At 53.1% G+C, this 20351-nt stretch overlaps 1 protein-coding gene across 1 annotated transcript; it reads left to right on the top strand.

Annotated features, from left to right (window-relative positions):
• Positions 1–3578: 3578 nt before the first annotated feature.
• LOC308484341 (gap junction delta-2 protein-like) lies at positions 3579–19263 on the top strand. Its single transcript, XM_081019204.1, has 3 exons — positions 3579–4028; positions 11612–12068; positions 18276–19263. The coding sequence occupies exons 1-3, from the start codon at positions 3958–3960 to the stop codon at positions 18636–18638; spliced, it is 891 nt and encodes a 296-aa protein (XP_080875330.1). The 5' UTR covers positions 3579–3957; the 3' UTR covers positions 18639–19263.
• Positions 19264–20351: the final 1088 nt, after the last annotated feature.

The raw sequence follows: 20351 nt of genomic DNA, 5'->3' as shown, positions 1-20351 counted from the left end.
TGCCACCGGGTGGAGCTGTGGGTATGGTTCTTGCCAAGCCAAAAGGACTGCATTCTTGGCACCTGCCCTCCAGATGTTGTTGGACTACAACTCCCATCATCCTTCACCACTGGCCAGGCTGCCTGCAGCTGAGGGAGCCCAACAACTGCAGGAAGGCCCCAACACAAATTTAAATTTGTGCAAAATTAAAAAGTGGGTTCCCAAATGCATGTTTGGGCTGAAGGTTGTCTGAAAAAGTCATAATCGCCATATAAAGTTGTGGTCGTTTGCAAGATCTCCTTTTTCATAACTCGAATTCATTAGTTCGAGTCCTACCCTCCAGAGCAGGAGAAAAGAATCTTGCTCCTTCTACCATGTGGCAGCCCTTTAGATATTTGAAGATGGCTATCTTATCTCCTTTCAGTCTCCTCTTTTCCAGACTAAACATACTCAACTCCTTCAACTGTTCCTCATCAGGCTTGGTTTCCAGACCCTTGATAATCTTGGTCGCCCTCCTCTGCCCACCTTCTAGCTTGTCGACATCCTTTTTAAATTCTGGTGCCCAGAACAGTACTCCAAGTGTGGTCTGACCAAGGCAGAATAGAGCGGTACTATTGCTAGAAGAATCTTATCGGGAACAGTTGAGGAAGTTGAGTATGTTTAGCCTGGAAAAGAGGAGACTGAGAGGAGCTATGACAGCCACCTTCAGATATTTCCAGGGCTGTTACATGTGCAGAAAAAGTTTAATGCTCCTCAGATTGTGGAAAATCAATTCCAATTCCACTTGCAGCTTCCGATGGAAGAACAATAATTGGATTACACTAGGAGCCACCTACATGGGACGCGGTGGTGCTGTGGTCTAAACCACAGAGCCTAACGCTTGCCGATCAGAAGGTTCGAATCCCTGTGACGGGTGAGCTCCCGTTGCTCATTCCCAGCTCCTGCCCACCTAGCAGTTCGAAAGCATGTCAAAGTGCAAGTAGATAAATAGGTACCGCTCCGGAGGGAAGGTAAACGGCGTTTCCATGCATTGCTCTGGTTCACCAGAAGCGGCTTAGTCATGCTGGCCACATGACCTGGAAGCTGTCTGTGGACAAACGCCGGCTCCCTCGGCCTATAGAGCGAGATGAGCGTGAAACCTGAGTCGTCCGCGACTGGACCTAATGGTCAGGGGTACCTTTCCCTTTAGGAGCCACCTGTCTGGCAGTCGTTGCAATGTATTTATGTGCTTTTGGAGCATGTACAAAGTACAAAATAACTTTGCACGTTCCTCTTCCCTTGCTACGCAAGAGATCCTTGCCAGTGAAGAATCTGCGGCAGAATCTCAGGGACAGAAGACAGGTTTTGCCTTCACAGCAAGAGTAGTAAATTGGAACCATTCATTAATGGCTCTTTCTCTGGTGACACCTTGGGGGTGGGAGCTCAGCAAAAACCTCCTTCCTCTGGAGAGACCCCAGGCCTTGAGAAAGAAGCCAGTTCCTGCCTGCCTGCTCCCTATCCTGCCAAGCTCGGGGGAGCTTGGTCACGCCAAAGTGTGACCAATCTCTGGCACCCCGGATTTGACATGAGAGGTGGATGTCCTGGGCTCAGAAAACTAGTCCTAGAGTCCAGCTCAAATCAAACCCTGGAGAATGCCAGGCTTGGCCCATTGCAACAGCCTTCGGGCCAGGATCAGATCCAGGGGAGGCAATATTTTATGTTGCGAACAGCCCTGTGATCACAGAATCGCAGAGTTGGAAAAGACCTTGAACCCAGGACTCTTGAACCCAGGACTCTGAGATGTAGAGTCTCCTACTCTACTGACTGAGTTATCCCAGCTGTCATCTTTGGATAAAGGGCGCTAAACAAATCTAATAAAATATAAAAAAATAAAAGGGAAGAAGAATGAGCAGCCGCAGAGGAGGGACGCTGGACCTTGGCACAATGGGCAGAAGAGGAGGAGTTTCTTGCACACACAGAGACGGAGAAAACGGTGGCTGCAGAATCCCCTTTCTCCTCTCCTGTAACTAAGCCACGCACCGCGATCGGGACAGGATCGAGTCCTGGAGCCGCGGGGACGCTGGTTTCATGGAGTGGCCCAAAGCGAAATCCCTGGTGTCTGTGTGGACAGAGTGGAGTGGGGGTGGGCTGGAGGGAGACCTTGCAACAGCAGTGTCTCGGACACACCGCAATTCTCTCGCCCTCTCAATACTGCAACACGTGTGTGTGTGTGTGTGTGTGTGTGTGTGTGTGTGCCTTCCGCCTCCTCCCTCCCCCGGTGCAGAAATCCTGCAACTCCCCGTCATCTGGGCGGTGGGGGGGGGACGCGCTTCCTTAACCACCCGGCAAGAACCCTGTGAGCTCTCCGTCTATCTCTCTCCGTGGCGTTTGTGTGTGTTAACAGACTGCAGCAATGAATGCAGCGGAAACACTGCAAGGTGTGCGTGCACGTGTGGGCGCGCTCTCGCAGCAATCGCAGCGCGTGCCGTTGCATGCACGCCACAACATTCCTACACTAATCATAACAGTGTAGATACAGATGGGTAGCCGTGTTGGTCTGCCATAGTCGAAATAAAAAAATTCCTTCCTGTAGCACCTTAAAGACCAACTAAGTTAGTTCTTGGTATAAGCTTTCGTGTGCATGCACACTTCTTCAGATACACATTCTTCACACATCTTCTTCAGATATCATAACAGTGTAGTGGACACCCGCAGAAATAGGCTTGGGGGTGGGGTGGGGTGCGCGCGAAGTAAAATATTTAAAGTGGGGCGGAGGGAGGGAGTTCCCAGCGCCTGGACCTTTCGCCTCGCATCTGAGCTACAGCAAACTTTCTCTCTTTTTAAAACGGAGGCTGGTCATTATTATGCTTCCAGTTTATTGCCTGCCCTTCACAATGGGGCCCCCAGGGCGGGTTGCAACCACAAAAACACAGCCGTGGTTCATTCGTGAGGGCAGCTGCCCCCCTCCCCGGGCCTTGGACTGCCATGGAGTTGCAATAGCAGTAGGAACAGTGAGAAATTCGAAATTACACCGTGCGTAACCAACGCACAAGTTGGATACGGTTACCCTATCGCCTGCGTGCGCGCATATACAGCTCGTGAGAGAGCCGTCCCTACTTACTAGATTCGCAATATTCACGATTCTCTTGCTCCGGCGGTTACCCCGGCTGGGGAGCCCAGGCTGCGGCCGGAGGAGCCACCTCCCGCTCCCCCCTCTGCAAATCGCCTTCCACCCACGAGGTCCCTCCCCAGCAGCCTGCAAGAGACACCCCCACCCTCCTAACCAGCTCGCCCTTCCCCGGACCCCCTGGAGCGGCAGCTTGGCGCCGGGCCACCCCAGCGCCCGCCCGCGTCCGGCGTGGTCTTCCCGGAGCCGGGGCTGCAAGATCCAGGCGTCGCCTCCCCGCAGAGTCCTCTTCCTGCTCCGACCTCACCAGGGACTTGCTGCTTGCGCAGCCCTGGCGGTGGGCACTTTCTTCCTCCTCCCTGGTGGTGGTGGGGCGCGCACCACCCACCACCCCTCCCTCCCTCCCCTCCGCGCGCCCTCGTCCCTGCTTGCCTCCCTCCCTCCCGCGCGCCCGCCCGGCGCTTAATCCGCCTCTCCGCCCTTGACACGCGCGCCCAGGTGGCGCCAGGAGACGGAGCCGAGCGCGGCGCGCCGCGGAGAGCGAGCGAGAGAGGCTCCCCCGGTCCCCGGTTCCCGGTGGCAGCATGAGCAGCAGCAGGGCACCGGGGGAGACGGTGGCGACGGCGGCCTCTTCCTCCTCTTGCTCTCCGCGTCCTCCTCGTCGCCCTGCTGCTCCGGATGCCCCCGCAGCCCGCTCCTCCTGCGCCAGGCGGGGCGCCGCTGCGCGCAGCTGATGGCGACGGCGGCGGGCCGGCTGTGAGCAGGGCGATCGCGGGCAGGACTCGGCGGACTAGGCGGGCGGCAGCGGCGGCGGCGGCGACCATCCCTCGGCGGAGCCCTCGGATGCGGGGAGACCCGTGCAGCCCGGAGCGATGGGAGAGTGGACCATTTTGGAAAGGCTGCTGGAGGCTGCGGTGCAACAGCATTCCACCATGATAGGCAGGTGAGAGAGAGAGAGGGCGAGCCGCCAAGAGGACTAGCCGCTTGGCGAGACCGGCGGGGCAAGGAGAGCGAGCGAGCGAGCGCAGGGAAGAACGGACGACCCGCCAGGATCTGCCCCGCGCGTAAAGTTGGGAAGGTGGCTCGGTTAGGGCTGAGAGCCCGGACGCCTGAGTCCCAGAGGGAGGGTCTCGGAGGGGCTTCTGCACAGCCAAGGGGGGGGCCATGTCCGGCAGGGGCGGCTGACCATTGTAGAGGCCTCGGGGCAAAGACCGAAGCTGCAGGGGTTGAACCACAGCTGCTGCTGCTGCTTCGCCTCTCTGGGTGCCCAACTGGGCCTGCCGTCCCCGGGACCTTTTCTCCGAGGAAGGGATCTGGTCTGGGAAGACCCTTTCAGGAGTCCTTGGCTTGGCGAGAGTCCGGCTGGTGCGTTTTTACGCGGAGGGTAGAAGCGCCGCGTCAGGTTCCCCCTTCTGCAAGGAGAACCCGGAGAGCTGGTGCGGCTTGCCGGAGCCGGAAGGATGCTCTCTGCGCTTCCTCGCCGCCGGGTCCCCTTCCCTTCCAGCGCGCGGTCCTGCCGGGGGCAAGTGGCGCAGGGATTCCCCACCGCCGAGTCGCCGAAGAACCCTGCAGTGCCCGAAAGGCTTGCACAGGCTTCCCCCAGACTTAATAGTTGCTTCTCTCAGATGCCGGGTGGGCCGTGTGTGTATTAAAGTCAGAAAGAGCTATGCACCGAGTCGGGTCCATCTAGTTCAATATTGCCTACACACTTTGGCAGCGGCTCTCCAGGGTTTCACGCACGGAGATGCCGGGAGATTGAACCCACGACCTCCTGCATGCCAAACAGGCGTCCAACCCTTGAGCTACAGCCCTTTTCCAGAGGTGCATTCTTCCTCTCTGTATTGGAAAGCTTATGCCAAACAGACGATCTAAAACAGAATCACCCAGCCAGCCATCTGGAAGATTGTTAAAATTGTTACCAGAGTGGCTTGCAGAGTTAGGAAAGGCTGGTGGAGTAACCAGGGTAAAATATATCAGCTTGGCAGCCTGGCTTTGTCTAGTGCTTGGCGGAGCAGAAGAGGGGAAGTTCCTACAGATGGGAATGGGGTTTGCCACATCTGGAACCCTTATCCCTTCCCACCAGGGAGGAAAATTATGGGCAGGTGGGTTCTTTCGACTTGAACCAAGGGCTGTTGGACCTGAGACATGGCATTGCCCGAGGCATAATGTGACACAGCATCACACCTGTGGGTATTTTACAGGGTGCCCAGACAGGTCCCTGCTCCAAGGAGACTGCAATCTATAAGTTTCCACAGCAGCGGGAGATGCAGCAGAAAGAGGGGTGGGAGAGGCAGGTGTGACTGGAACTATAGACCCACAGAGGTGTACATGGGGATGGACAGAAAGGCGAGCAAAAGGTCAATGGGCATGTGCAGAGTGTTTGCGACCCGCAGCGAAGCAGCTGCAACGAACCCGCTTCCCAGCCACCTCTAGGATGCTCCATCAGAGGGCTACCCCTCAGACAGGTTTATCTTTTGAGAAACCAAACAAGACACAGACTCTGTAAATGGGGACTGGCCTAAAAAAAGAAAAAAGGAAAGAAAGCGTGTGTGAAAGAATAGAGAGACAACAGCTTTCTGGCGGGCTGACAATCGCCTCCTTCCAATAACTCCGGGGGCCTGCTAGATCCTGCAGGACTACACACACCCCTGGTCACTCCTGCTAGGTGGGGCTGGAGGGTGAAAGGTTGCCCCCCCCTGTTTTAAGGGATATTTGGGGTGGCCTTATGAAGCCACCGTGTCTCCCTAATCTGACCACTTCCCTCCACTGCTGTCTTATTTGACCCTCTATCCATCACCCTTTCTCTCCCTTCTTGGCAGTGCCACCAGAACTAATAGCATAGGGAGCATCTCACAAGAGGGGCAAGCCCATGGTTTGTGGAGGGCAGCATGGGCAGAAGCTCAGCCCACTCAAGTGTCTTTATAAGCAAAGGCTACACACTGAGAGCCAGTGTGGTGTTGTGGTTAGAGTGCTGGACTTGGACCTGGGAGAACAGGGTTCGAATCCCCGCTTGCACAGAGCTCGCTGGGTGTGACCTTGGGGGCCAGTTGCTGCCTCTCAGCCTAACCTACCTCACAGGGTTGTTGTGGGGATTAAAGAGGACGGAGGCCCCCCTGAACTCCTTGGAGGAAAAAGGTGGGGGATATAAATGCAAGAGAAATAATGAGGTGTGGGGAAGAGAGAGCCAGGCAGGTAGGCAGTGGGGACTGTGTGGGTGGATGGAGGATGTAATTAACAGGAATTAGGAGGTGTGCGGGGGTGGGGAGTGCTGAGATGAAGCATAAACAGGGAGGTGAATGAAGAAAGGGCAACGCATCCTTTCTTCAGCACCCAGGAGACTGGCTCAGATAAGTGGTCCATCCATCTCAGCATCCCGTCTCCAAGGGCAACCAACCCAAGATGATGCAGAAGAGGTCACTGGGACGTCCCAGAGAATGTACCTTCCTATACAGTTTAAACTTCTGCTTTTGGTGTCTTTGGGCTTTAAATTTTCTTGTCTCCCTTTTCCCCTCCTGCGTGCTCTCTTGATTCCTCACACACCCCAAGATTGAATGTCCTGCCACTTTTTGTCCCATCACATCTTCTGCTCTTTCCCTGTGGAATGAAGCCTTCCTCCTAACGGCCTGCATTACCCAGCCTCTTCCCATCTTGAAGTGGTGCCTGCAAACCCATCTTTCTGAAAAAGTGGTCTATAATACCTATATGGAGGAGAAGGGGAAGAAATGTCAATGGCCGGGTCAGAAGGCCGCTAAATATGAGAGGTCCTGCCTGTGACCTTTCTGTGCAAAGCCCAAATAAACACAAGTGGAATGAGCCTTTGTTCGCAACAGCAGTCAGTGGCGACAATGCCGTCTTTCTACCTTTGCTGAGCTCATTCAACACTAGCGGGAAAGAAAACCTTACCTCTCAAACAAATCTATTTGAACTTTTTTAGTATGTTGTTGCTCAGCAGCTTCCTTTGCAAATATTTTTGTTGTGAGTGATGAATCATAGCATCACAGAGCCTGAAGGGACCCGGAAGGATCATCTAGCCCGACTCCCTGCAATGCAGGAATATGCAGCTGTCCCTTATGGGAATTGAACCTGTGACCTTGGTGCTATCAGCGCCATGTGAGCAGGGCTTGACCAAGGTTTGCTTTTTGATAATTTTAGCTGCCCTCGTGGACCTGGTACCATCCAGATATTTTGGACTACAGCTTCTGGCACCGGCTGGGGCTGATGGGATTTGTAGTCCAAAACATCTGGAGGGCGCCAGGTTGGTGGAAAAAACCAACAATATAATGGTTATCTGTGGGAACCCTGGCCCATCAAACTCATTCTCTCTTGGTGCGCGCTCTCTCTCTCTCTGTCTCTCTCTGTGTATTCTCTCTTGGCTCTCTCTCTCTCTCTGTGTAGGGGGGCATTTTAGCAAACTGGGTGGTGCTGTGGGTTAAACCACAGAGCCTTGGACTTGCCAATCAGAAGGTCGGCAGTTTGAATCCCCGCAACGGAGTGAGCTCCCGTTGCTCGGTCCCTGCTCCTGCCAACCTAGGAGTTTGAAAGCATGTCAAAGTGCAAGTAGATAAATAGGTACTGCTCCGGCGGGAAGATAAACGGCATTTCCGTGTGCTGCTCTGGTTCTCCAAAAGCGGCTTAGTCATGCTGGCCACATGACCCGAAAGTTGTACGCCGGCTCCCTCGGCCAATAAAGCAAGATGAGCGCCACAACCCCAGAGTTGGCCATAACTGGACCTAATGGTCAGGGTTCCCTTTACCTTTACCTTACTCCTGCCAGACTTTGCCTTTAGAAGACAATCAAGCTGAGAAGGCTAAATGACAAAAAAGATGTGGCTGGGTGTGCCCCAAACTGAGTTTTCCCCCCTTTCCTTCCTCAGTTCAGACCAAGAGGTCTTTCAGTCAGAACTTTATATTGTTAGCACATAAGAGCCAGGACTCAGATGCATGCGCAGGATGCAGCCCACACAACAAATTCCCAGTGCGAAATGAAAACTAGAAATAGGAGTAGATAGGTGGGAAAGGGAAACAAACATGGAATCCTGTCTCCTTAAACACAGCCTACTGAGATGTGTTTGGACCTTGCCAGACTAGGCTATGCGCCTCAACATTTGTGCACCTCAACATTTGTGCACCCCCTGCCGTTTCCATTCCTAGCCTATGAAGATCTCCCCTTCCCATTATTAGAGGAGACACAAATTACCCAAGGCTTAAATCTTAGAAGCAGGGGTGCACCATTTCTGAAAGAAGGAGAGAGATTGGACCTCCATCCTGCCTGTAAGTCATACTGCTGGTTTTGGTAAATGGGCAAGAATTGGTAGAACTACCCGGTCTTGAGACAGAGACACTTTGCATGTGCTCAGAGGCATGCTGGCACAGGAAATAGCTTCTGGGGCAGAACCCTTTCTCGGATGTAAATATCAGACAGGAACAGTGCTGTTCTTGTGCATGCAGTTTCATGGGATGCAAAGGCCTCCCAAAAGAGGCTTGCCTGGTGTCTACATTGCACGGTTCGCATTTTAAATGGTCCAAGGCTTAGTCTTACTTTTCATCATTGTGCTTGACTGCATTACATAGGAACATTGAAAGCTGCCTTAGACAGAGTCAAGCCACTGGGCCCATCTAGCTCAATACTGTCTACACTGACTGGCAGTTGCTCTCCAGGCTTTTAGGCCAGAGTCTTCTCCTATCTGGACCCTTCTGCATCCAAAGCAGCTGCTCTCTCCCCGAGCAACGATACATATGGATCCTACACCACCCTGAAACCCAGTAGGACAAATCTTTGAATGAATGGATGAAATCCGTGTTGTCACATTTTATTTGCGTATTTTATATTGTCTTTGTAAATGGGAGAAGGCAAACTTTTCCATGGACGTAACTGCACCTTCATCCTGATGCCAATGTTGCAGCAACTTAGCTTTGCCTAGCAGTGGAACCGCAAGATCCAAGGGAGTACTCTTTGGAAAAGGGTACGAACCTGTGAATCATAGAATTGTAGAGTTGAAAGGGACCCCGAGGGTCATCTAGTCCAACCCCCTGAAATGCAGGAATCTCCACTAAAGCATTCATGGCAGATGGCCATCCAACCTGCTTAAAAACCTCCAAGCAGAGTCCAAACCTCCCAAGGGAGACCGTTCCACAGTTGAACATCTCTTATTGTCAGAAAGTTTTTCCTGATGTTTAGTCAAAATCTCCTCTGGGTGGTGGTGGTGGGGGAATCATCCTGTGTTGCATTCTAAATTGCAAGCTCCTTGGGGCAGGGACCTTCCTTCATATGCTCTGCACAACAAAGGTCTGTATAGTTAAAGCCATGGTTTTCCCAGTAGTGATGTATGGAAGTGAGAGCTGGACCATAAAGAAGGCTGATCGCCGAAGAATTGATGCTTTTGAATTATGGTGCTGGAGGAGACTCTTGAGAGTCCCATGGACTGCAAGAAGATCCAACCTACCCATTCTGAAGGAAATCAGCCCTGAGCGCTCACTGGAAGGACAGATCCTGAAGCTGAGGCTCCAATACTTTGGCCACCTCATGAGAAGAGAAGACTCCCTGGAAAAGACCCTGATGTTGGGAAAGATGGAGGGCACAAGGAGAAGGGAATGACAGAGGACCAGATGGTGGGACAGTGTTCTCGAAGCTACCAGCATGAGTCTGACCAAACTGCGGGAGGCAGTGGAAGACAGGAGTGCCTGGCGTGCTCTGGTCCAGGGGGTCACAAAGAGTCGGACACGACTAAACGACAACAACATCTCTTCCAGTTCTACTATTCTTACGATCCTCTGGACAGGCGGTCTGAACTGTGAGCATCGCTCTGCTCCTGCCTGACTGCGAGCCACAAAATCCAGCTACCTGGGCTGCCCGAACAGTCTCTGATCCACCTTCCTACCCTCTCAGAATGTAATTTCCCTCTCTGCATTTTGCTTTTGCTCTCCGATCATTCTATGTGCCAAATGCCAGCGTTTTCTCATTCATCTTCCTTACCAGTGCTACTGGCAAAAAACTCTGCGTCCTGTCCTTAGGTTTAATTTCACCCTCCCTTCTCCCCCTCCTCGATATTGCAGCTCTGATGGGAACTGCGGAGTTGGCAAAAAGCAACTTCTCTTCTCCCCCTCCTCCCCTCCTCTGAAGTGCACAAATTGACTCACTTGCTAGATTTTGCGTCGCTGCAGAAACCCAAGTCTCCCTCGTGCCCTTGAAGCTCTGCTGGGTATATACTCTCTCAAACTGTCTCTACTGTGTGCATACCTGACAGTGCAGTCCTATATACGTCCACTCAAAAGTTAAGCCCCACTGGCTCTCAGGTAAATGGGTATTAGACTGCACCCGCAATGTTGCTTTCAGCTTTCTCTGCCCGTGCAATGAAATCTGGATTCATTTGCGGAGGAAGAAGAAGGTGTTTGGATTTGATATCCCGCTTTATCACTCCCCAAAGGAGTCCCAAAGCGGCTAACATTCTCCTTTCCCTTCCTCCCCCACAACAAACACTCTGTGAGGTGAGTGGGGCTGAGAGACTTCAGAGAAGTGTGACTGGCCCAAGGTCACCCAGCAGCTGCATGTGGAGGAGCGGGGAATCGAACCCGGTTCACCAGATTACGAGTCCACAGCTCTTAACCACTACACCACACTGGTGATTCCTCTTAACTTGCAGTGGATTGGGGCTCTTGGAAGCCCTTCTGCTTTCATCCAGCATCTCAGCTGTTTCCCAAGAGGTGCTCCAAGGAAGCTCCCAACTCCCTGGCTCCATAAATTTAAGACTTTCCCCAAAGAATAAAGGGAAATGTAGTTTGTTAAAGGGTGCTGGGAATTATAGCCCTGTGAGGGGTAAACCATAGCTCCCACTATCTATCTGTCTGTATCTATCTATCCAGTGGTACCTCGGAAGTGAAACGGAATCCGTTCCAGAAGCCCGTTTGACTTCCAAAACATTCAGAAACCAAAGCGCGGCTTCTAATTGACTGCAGGAACCTCCTGCAGCCAATTGGAAGCCCCGCCAGATGTTCAGGTTCCAAATAACGTTCGCAAACCGGAACACTCACGTCTGGGTTTGCGGCATTCGGGAGCCAAAACATTTGATTCGCAAGGCGTTTGGGATCTTGAGATGTGTGGCACTTACGCAGCTACAATCCCAGAGGCTCTCCTTCAACAATTGTGTGTGCGTGTCTTCTAAAAGTCAGATAGTTGTATATTTCCTTGACATCTGACGGGAGGGCGTTCCACAGGGCGGGTGCCACTACCGAGAAGGCCCTCTGCCTGGTTCCCTGTAACCTCACTTCTTGCAGGGAGGGAATTGCCAGAAGGCCCTCGGCGCTGGACCTCAGTGTCCGGGCAGAAAGATGGGGGTGGAGATGCTCCTTCAGGTATCCTGGGCTTTTGAGGCTGTTTAGGGCTTTAAAGGTCAGCACCAACACTTTGAATTGTGCTTGGAAATTGGGAGCCGATGTAGATATTTTAGGACCTGTGTTATGTGGTCACAGTGGCCGTCCACAATCTCCCTTAATATCTCCCTCTGCTCTGCTCTCTTGCCATCCCGCCAGGATCCTGCTGACAGTGGTGGTGATCTTCCGCATCCTGATTGTGGCCATCGTGGGAGAGACCGTTTACGAGGATGAGCAGACGATGTTCATGTGCAATACCCTGCAGCCCGGGTGCAACCAGGCCTGCTACGACAAGGCCTTCCCCATCTCCCACATCCGCTACTGGGTGTTCCAGATCATCCTGGTCTGCACGCCCAGCCTCTGCTTCATCACCTACTCAGTGCACCAGTCGGCCAAGCAGAGAGACCGCCGCTACTCCTTCCTCTACCCGCTGCTGGAGAAGGATGGCCGGAAGGTGAAGAACGTCAACGGCATCCTGGTGCAGAACCCGGACGGCTCCTCCAAGGAGGAGCCCGACTGCCTGGAGGTGAAGGAGATCCCCAGCGCCCCCATGCGGCCCCCCAAGAGCTCCAAGGTCAAGCGACAGGAGGGCATCTCCCGCTTCTACATCATCCAGGTCAGTCGGGGGCGCTAGTGCTTGCTGCACTCCCAACTCCTCCCTAAGATGGGGGGGGGCGGGGACTCGCTCAACAGCTCGCGAAAAGGCCGAGAGGTTGCAGGGAGGAGTCGTGCATGAGCCCGTCATGTGGTGCGGCGGCAAGTGAGGCCAATGCTATTCTAGGTTGTTGCATCATAGCCCCGCACAATCCGGCAAAATGCGCCCAGCCGTCTATCCCCTCAGATGGCAGGCAGAATTCTGTGTGCCACCCCATGCCCCCTGCGCCAGTCTAGTGCAATAGCATAGACGGCCCCCGGCGTTAAAACAATATCCACCTGCTTTATCACATACACAGCCCAACAAGACAATGACAATAATCCACCAACAGCATACAAATCAATATGGCTAACCTGATCCAAAACACCCACCCACCCCACTCACACACGAAAACAAAGATCACCACAGCCAATCACACCCTAGGCCAACCCCAACCTCTCTCACCACCAAAGGAACACAAGTAACGCTGACACCAAACTCTACATACATTAAGCATAATAGAAACATCGCCACCCGACCCCACCCCCACCCATCTTCCCTCCCCCCACTCCCCCTTTCTTTTTCCTTTCTTTCTTTCTTTTTTTCTTCTTCTCCCCGTAATGCCTCAACAAATGAAATGGATTTGTAAAAATGTTACATGGAAAAAAAATACGAGGCATTACACTTACTTCTGTAAAACAAGAAAATCCTTAATAAAAATATTTTAAAAAACAAAAACAAAAAAACAATATCCACCTGTCAAGGTGTGCGTAGGCCTGGAGAGGGGCACCATCTTGTCCTTTGGGCACAACCCGCCAGGGTAGCTCAGTTGGTTAGAGCGTGGTGCCGATAACACTGAGGTCGCAGGTTCGATCCCCGTAAGGGACAGCGTTGCAGGGGGTTGGACTGGATGATCTTTGAGGGCCCTTCCAACTCGATGATTCGACGATCACTGCTTTGAGGTGCATTCATTCCCCCCACTCCCGGCTGGGTGCTGCGTGGCTGTAGCCTTGGCAAAGACTGGAGCATTCTGGCAGACAGAACGACATGGGAGGAGCCTGTGTGTGTGCTGGTCCTGGGGCTAACTGAGAGGCAATGTCCGAGTCCAGTCTGAGGTCAATGGTGCGGTGTGGAGGCTGTCCGTCAAAGATGTAGCTGGGTCCAAGGCGGGGAGGCTGGCAGAAGAGCAGGACAGGGTGCAGGCAGGAACTAGCAACCAACAACGTTGCTCCCACAACCTGGGACTGGGGCTGACTGGCTTTTATCTGCCCCGAGGCATGGGGCAGCCCCGGTCCACAGGTGACTCGCCTCTCCTGGCCTGGAGGCGAGCACTCCTCCTGCGGGAACTTAGTTCCCTCCACCTCTCTGCCCTGAGCCTCTGCAGCTCAGGAGAGGCTGGAGGGTTACCGGACCCAGAGGCAACCTCAGCTTCCTCTGACGGGGCTGAGAGTGGAGCACCTGCAGGCAATGGGTCCTCCATCAGCTCAGGAGCCAGAGCAGACTCAGCTGATGCCTGCACCTGAGGATCCAGCACAGGTGAGGACCCTTCAGGCTCAGGCCCCAGCCCCAGCCCCAGCCCCAGCTCAGCTGGTTCTGGAGGCGGGGAATCCTGTGCAGGCTGGGATTCCTCAGGTTCAGCCTCTGAGTCCGAAATCCCAGGCCATCACACTGTGGCCTGTTTGGTCCAACGTCCTGTTCTTGCAGCGGCCAGCCAGATGCAACAGCAGCTTTCCCCTCCCGTGGTCCCCAGCTGTTCAGAGACATTGCCGCCTCTGGCTGCGAGGGCAGAGCTGAGGGCCACTGGTAGCCCTCTCCTCCATTAATTTGTCTGGTCCTCTTTTGGAGCCACCCGGGTTGGTGGCCATCGCTGCCTCTGGTGGCAATGAGTTCCATAGTTTAACTATGCTCCACATGAAGAAGTACTTTCTGATGGTAGAGCTGTCTGACGGTTAGAGCTGTTTGACAGTGGAACAGGCACCCTCGGAAGGTGGCAGACTCGGCTTCGCGTAGGTTTCTAAACAGAGGCTGGCGGCTATCCATTAGGGAATATTTAGCTGCGATTCCTGCATTTCAGGGGGTGGGACTAGATGACCCTGGTCTTTCCTAGCAGCTCTACAATTCTATGAGAAGACAGGCTTTGAGGCATGTGGGCAAACTGCCTGGCTCCAACTTTAGGTGGAAGATAATAGTAATTTGGGACGTGGGTGGCGCTGTGGGTTAAATCATAGAGCCTAGGACTTGCCGATCAGAAGGTCGGCGGTTTGAATCCCCGTGACGGGGTGAGCTCCCTTTGCTCGGTCCCTGCTCCTGCCAACCTAGCTGTTCGAAAGCACGTCAAAGTGCAAGTAGATAAATAGGTACCACTCCAGCGGGAAGGTAAACGGCATTTCCGTGCGCTGCTCTGCTTCGCCAGAAGCGACTTAGTCATGCTGACCACATGACCCGGAAGTTGTACGCTGGCTCCCTCGGCCAATTAAGCGAGATGAGCGCCGCAACCCCGAGTCGGCCATGACTGGACCTAATGGTCAGGGGTCCCTTTACCTTTAATAGTAATTTAATAATTGTAATATTTATACCCCGCCTATCTGGCTGGGTGTGACGAGCAGGATTTCTAATTGTCCAAGGGTGAGCCAGGGATTGGTGGACAAAGGGGTTTCCCCCCCTTCCTTGGAAACAGCAGAAATATATATAGCCTTATGCAAAAGGTACAAGAAGAGAGGGAAACTTCAGCATTCGGGTTGCAGAACGCAGATCCTTTTCCTAAGCGCAGAGAATGTGCAGCCCAGACTCTAAGCGTCGTCCTGATCTTCCTTCCCAGCAGCCTACGCGAGAGAAAAGGGCACGAGGGTCTGGCGGCAACACGGTGACCATCTGTTTTATTTATAGACGCGCGGGGCGAGAACGAGCGTAGAAGGGAGGCAGCGTTGGCAGCAGGCAGGAGTGGCGCTGAGGCTTCAGGCTGTGCCAGCACCACCTGGAGAAATCCAACCATCTCCGAGCACCACAAGACACATCTTCCATGTGTCTTTCCAGTGCCCCAGACAGCTCCCATGCTGTCCGGCTCCGGTGGGGCCTGTCAATGACCAGTTTGGATTCTCCGGGATGGGGGTGGGGGGGTCTTGTTAGCAGCAAGGATAGAGCTAAGAGTAGGCACTCACACCACATGATTCAGGCGGATTCAGCCAGGGTGCGGTTTCAGCCTGCAGCCCAGTTGGGTGGAAGCAGCCTCAAATCTCTGAGTTGGGCTGCCAGGGGGTGGGGTGCCCAGTAGGGAATGTACCAGTGCAGTGGTTCCCAAGCTTTTTTTGTGGAGGGGGGCCCTGCCACCCGCTTGGTTCCATAACCTCATCTCCCATGCCCCCTGCCCTATAAAAAGCACCATTAATGACAGCGGTTTGCACAACTCGCTAAGGAACACAATAACACAATGAAATTCAAAACGGCAAAGGTCAGTTGTCCATTTATTCAGAATCCAATTACCGTATTTTTCGCTCTATAACACGCACCCGACCATAACATGCACGTAGTTTTTAGAGGAGTAAAATCCGTAGGCATGCCACCCGTAGGCATTTCCTCCATAACATGCACAGACATTTCCCCTTACTTTCTAGGAGGAAAAAAGTGAGTGTTATGGTGCAAAAAATACGGTAGATTGAGTCTAATTAATCAACTCAACAAAACTGATGAACTTGATGCGGCGATACCAGCTTTTCAAACTGGGATTGCCATTTAGCGACCTCGGTCCTGTATACCTGAAGGAGCGTCTCCACCCCCATCGTTCTGTCCGGACACTGAGGTCCAGCGCCGAGGGCCTTCTGGTGGTTCCCTCCCTGTGAGAAGGGAGGTTACAGGGGACCAGGCAGAGGGCCTTCTTGGTAGTGGTGCCTGCCCTCTGGAACACCCTCCCGTCAGACGTCAAGGAAATAAGCAGCTATCCTATTATTAAAAGACATCTGAAGGCAGCCCTGTTTAGGGAAGTTTTTTATATTTAATGCTCTATTGTTTTTAACACTCAATTGGGAGCCGCCCAGAGTGGCTGGGGAAACTCAGCCAGGTGAACGGGGTATAAATAAATATTATTATTATTATTATTATTATTATTATTATTATTATTATTACAATTATTATTAGCGTCCTGCAAGTGCCTTCCCTGCTGGAAGCAAGAAAGGTGATACAGCGCCCCCAATTGTCTTTTAAATTAGAGTCTAAAAACCAGAGTTTCTCAGATTTGGGTCTCCCGCTGTTTTGGGACTATAATTCCCATAATCCCTAGCTAGCAGGACCAGAGAGGTCAAGGATGATGGGAACTGTAGTTTGAAAACAGGAGGACACCCCATGTTTGAGAAACTCTGGTTTTTAAAGTAAAGATTAGCCCCGCCCCACATTGATTTGGGGCTGGATCTGTGTCGGGCGTCCTCTGGATTTGGGGCAGGTGTGTGGGGAGAGGGTCCCCCCATTGCACACAGCCAGGCAGATATATTAAAAGAAGGCAGCGGAGAAGACCAAGTCAAAGTCAGAAGCGGAAAACAGGGACGCTGCAGGACCAAGGACAGCTCCAGCTGAAGCTGCTGGCTCATTCAATAATCTAAATTCTGCTAATGGGCTTAAAAGGACATCTGTTTTCATTTTAGGGCCCTGGGCCCCCAACCCTGCTCCGTGCCCTCTAGGGCTCTGTTTCTCAAACTCAGATCTCCAGTTGTTGTTGGGCTACAACCCCCATCATCCAACAGATGGTTCACAACTGAGCCTGGGACCCTAGCTGTACTGATTCCACCTGGTGACACCTGTATGCGGTTCAGGCCTCCTAAATTTCATTGGGGCCGAGGTGTGCCCTTGAATGCCCCCCCCCCTTGCATGAAGCTGTTGGGCTTAATCCTCTTCAGACTAGGGTTTGCCTGAACTTTTGGGGGAAGCAGCATGGAAGATCTGCTCTCTGGTGTAGGCTTCTTAGTCACCTCCCTCCCAGCTCGCAGCCACCCAACTTGCCTGACTTGCTTTTTCTCCCTCCCTCGTTCCGCCTCTCACTCTTTATTCACTGTAGTTTGAACAAAGGAGCTAACACCTTCCACCAAACATGAGGCAGCAGATGAGTGCAAAAAAGTAAAAAGCCAAACAGTGGGGACCCTGGCAGCAATTGAGGAACAATATTGCTGATTGATGATGCAAAGTTATCACACGGCTGAAAGCCAAGCTCTTGCAGGTCCTTGCTGGGGGAGCAGCCTTGCCTTGTTGCTCTCACAAAGAAAGACACTTGGTATGGAAAATTCATGAAGTAGTGCATATTTGGGTAGGGAAGGGTTCTCCAGGTCTAGCTAACTACTAAGCTGAAGATCCAAGGGCGCCATGGTCGCTCCTTAGCTCTCAGCACATATAGATCCCAAGGCTGACCTCTCCCAAGGGGACCTGGAGGAGACAGAAAGCTAAGATCGCAGGAAAGGTCAGCACAGTTACCACAGGGCAAGTTTGGAGGTTCCTTACTCTGTCTGCTTCGGGCCCCTGCTGATTTGCATCGAGCAATTACAGTGGTACCTCGGGTTACATATGCTTCAGGTTACACACTCCGCTAACCCAGAAATAGTGCTTCATGTTAAGAACTTTGCTTCAGGATAAAAACAGAAACCGGGCTCTGGCGGCGGCAGGCAGGAGGCCCCATTAGCTAAAGTGGTGCTTCAGGTTAAGAACAGTTTCCAGTTAAGAACGGACCTCCGGAACGAATTAAGTACTTAACCCGAGGTACCACTGTACAAGCCACTGAGTCATTATTAACAAAAAAACGAGTGCGAGGATAATCGCCAAAGGGCCTACAGTGGTACCTCGGGTTACATACGCTTCAGGTTACAGACTCCGCTAACCCAGAAATAGTACCTTGGGTTAAAAACTTTGCTTCATGATGAGAACAGAAATTGTGCAGCAGTGGCGCGGCAGCAGCAGCAGGAGGCCCCATTAGCTAAAGTGGTGCTTCAGGTTAAGAACGGACCTCTGGAACAAATTAAGTACTTAACCCGAGGTACCACTGTATAGAGGAAAGAGAACCTGTGGCTCCCCGGATGTTGATGGGCCTCCGGTTCCCATCGTCCTCTGCCAGGGCAACCAGTGGTGAGGGATGATGGGAGTTGTAGTTCAGTAGCATCTGGAGGTAGAGGCCACTCTCTGCCAACCCCTGACCCTGTTCCCCTCCCGCTCCTTTAGGTGGTTTTCCGCAATGCCTTGGAGATTGGCTTCCTGGCGGGACAGTACTTCTTGTACGGCTTCAACGTGCCGGCCATTTTCGAGTGCGACCGCTACCCGTGCGTCAAGGAGGTGGAGTGCTACGTGTCGCGGCCCACGGAGAAGACCGTCTTCCTCGTCTTCATGTTTGCCGTGAGCGGGATCTGCGTCCTCCTCAACCTGGCAGAGCTCAACCACCTCGGCTGGCGCAAGATCAAGACCGCCATCCGAGGGGTACAGGCCAGGCGGAAATCCATCTGCGAGGTGCGGAAGAAGGACCTCTCCTCGCTGGCCCAAGTGCCTACGCTCGGACGGACGCAGTCGAGCGAGTCCGCCTACGTCTGAGCGCTCCCGATCCGGTTTGGTTGGGGTGGGGATCGGGGCCTCGGCGGGCCTGACGTCGCCAACGCAGCAAGGAGAATGCTGGCCTGACCACAATACCTCCCAGGTTAACCATGCAATATTCAGTGGGTGCTTTCAAAAACAAAACACCCTCCTCGCTTTCAGAGGATGGGGCCTCACGTTCGCTTTAAGGGCTGATGGGGGAAACCCAGCCCCTCAGGAGCCATGGGGCAGGAGCAAGGGGGAGGGAAACGAAGGAAGAGGCTTGGTGCCCCTTCCTCCTATGCGCTGGCTCCCGTCGAATATTTTCTCTTCTCTACACTTAACTAATGGTGCAAGCAAAACGGTGCGGTTTGCGGAAACTTGTGCCTACGACTCCTTTTTACGGACTGGTGATGAAAAACGCATGAATCGGCGGTGGGTGGGGGAGGCTTGTGGGGGGGACGTTGCTTGCGTGTGTGTATTTTTTAAAGGAAGCAACAACAGAAAGACAGAGAGAGGGGCTTTCCCCTCATGCACGACCGGATCTCTCTCTCTCTCATCTGCCGTGATGTAAATAGTGAACGAGCAAATGTGATTTTATATAAAAAAGATAAGGTATGCAATAAAAAGAACCCCATTTTCTTCATTGTTTTTCCTGGCAGCCTCTCTGTTGGTGCTGGGGGAATCGGTGGCGATGGTGTTGGAAGGGTGGAAGGGTCAGGTTGATGTCTGTGCGTGCTCCATAAATCCCAAGGGTATGCAGAGAAGACCAGATCACCATTCTGTCCCAGCTGCGGCGTGTGGGGCAGGGGCACAGTTTTGTTTGTTTTTCAAACGACCTTCTTCCGGGCTTTCAAGAGCAGTCGGGCATGTGGAAGCGAAGTACAGTGGTACCTTGGGTTACATACGCTTCAGGTTACAGAATCCGCTAACCCAGAAATAGTACTTTGGGTTAAGAACTTTGCTTCAGGATGAGAACAGAAATCGTGCTGCGGCGGCACAGCGGCAGCAGGAGGCCCCATTAGCTAAAGTGGTGCTTCAGGTTAAGAACGGACCTCCAGAACGAATTAAGCTCTTAACCCAAGGTACCACTGTAGATGCAAGTTTCCCTCCGCTGTCTCGCCACGAGAAATGAATTTGCACTGGCTTGATTTCTGCAGGTCAGGCTGCTGTTAAAACGGAGTTGGAAAAAGCCTGCTCAAAACAGCAGCAGGTGCCTCGTCCTAGCCACTGCCAACTCCTGCCTCCATCACTCTGACTGTGGGCACCTCTGGAGCATCTTTCCCAAGGCCACCCTGCTGTGGACGGCAGCGGCGTGGGGGGTGGTGATTTTGTCTCTGACTGCCTGGGCCCAAGACGCAGAGCAAAGCGAGGCTCCCCCCCCCTCCTTCCCCGCACATGTACACAGACCCCTCCCAGCCCGGTCAGCTGCAGCGGCCTCTCATCCCTTAATCTGCTCTCTAATAGGTCTAAAGCGGAGAAGGGGGTTAACTGGGCACCATCTGGCTTAGCCTGAGCGAAGGCCCAAGATCTCGTGGTGCAAAAGAGGCCTGCGAGGCGATCGGGGAGAACCAGAGTCCCTTCCTGCCCCACAGGCTATGGGGAGGACGGATGTTGCGTTTCCTGAGTCCCCCTCCTGCTTCCCGAGAGCAAGGGGAAAGACGGAACCTTCTCTTCGTTTACTAATCCCCATCCCTCCTACCGCCGGCCTCCCGTTGTCCCCATCCCCTAAGC

Source organism: Podarcis pityusensis, assembly GCF_964106645.2.
Source record: "Podarcis pityusensis genome assembly, chromosome: 8".
Classification (NCBI taxonomy): domain Eukaryota; kingdom Metazoa; phylum Chordata; class Lepidosauria; order Squamata; family Lacertidae; genus Podarcis; species Podarcis pityusensis.
This window is presented reverse-complemented; position numbering and strand designations above follow the sequence as displayed.

Bases quoted from the DNA above. Each gene is read 5' to 3' on its own strand.
- LOC308484341 (XM_081019204.1), top strand. From the start codon at position 3,958: ATGGGAGAGTGGACCATTTTGGAAAGGCTGCTGGAGGCTGCGGTGCAA. The intron at 4,029-11,611 runs GTGAGAGAGAGA...CCATCCCGCCAG, and splicing joins CATTCCACCATGATAGGCAG to GATCCTGCTGACAGTGGTGG. The intron at 12,069-18,275 runs GTCAGTCGGGGG...CCGCTCCTTTAG, and splicing joins CCCGCTTCTACATCATCCAG to GTGGTTTTCCGCAATGCCTT.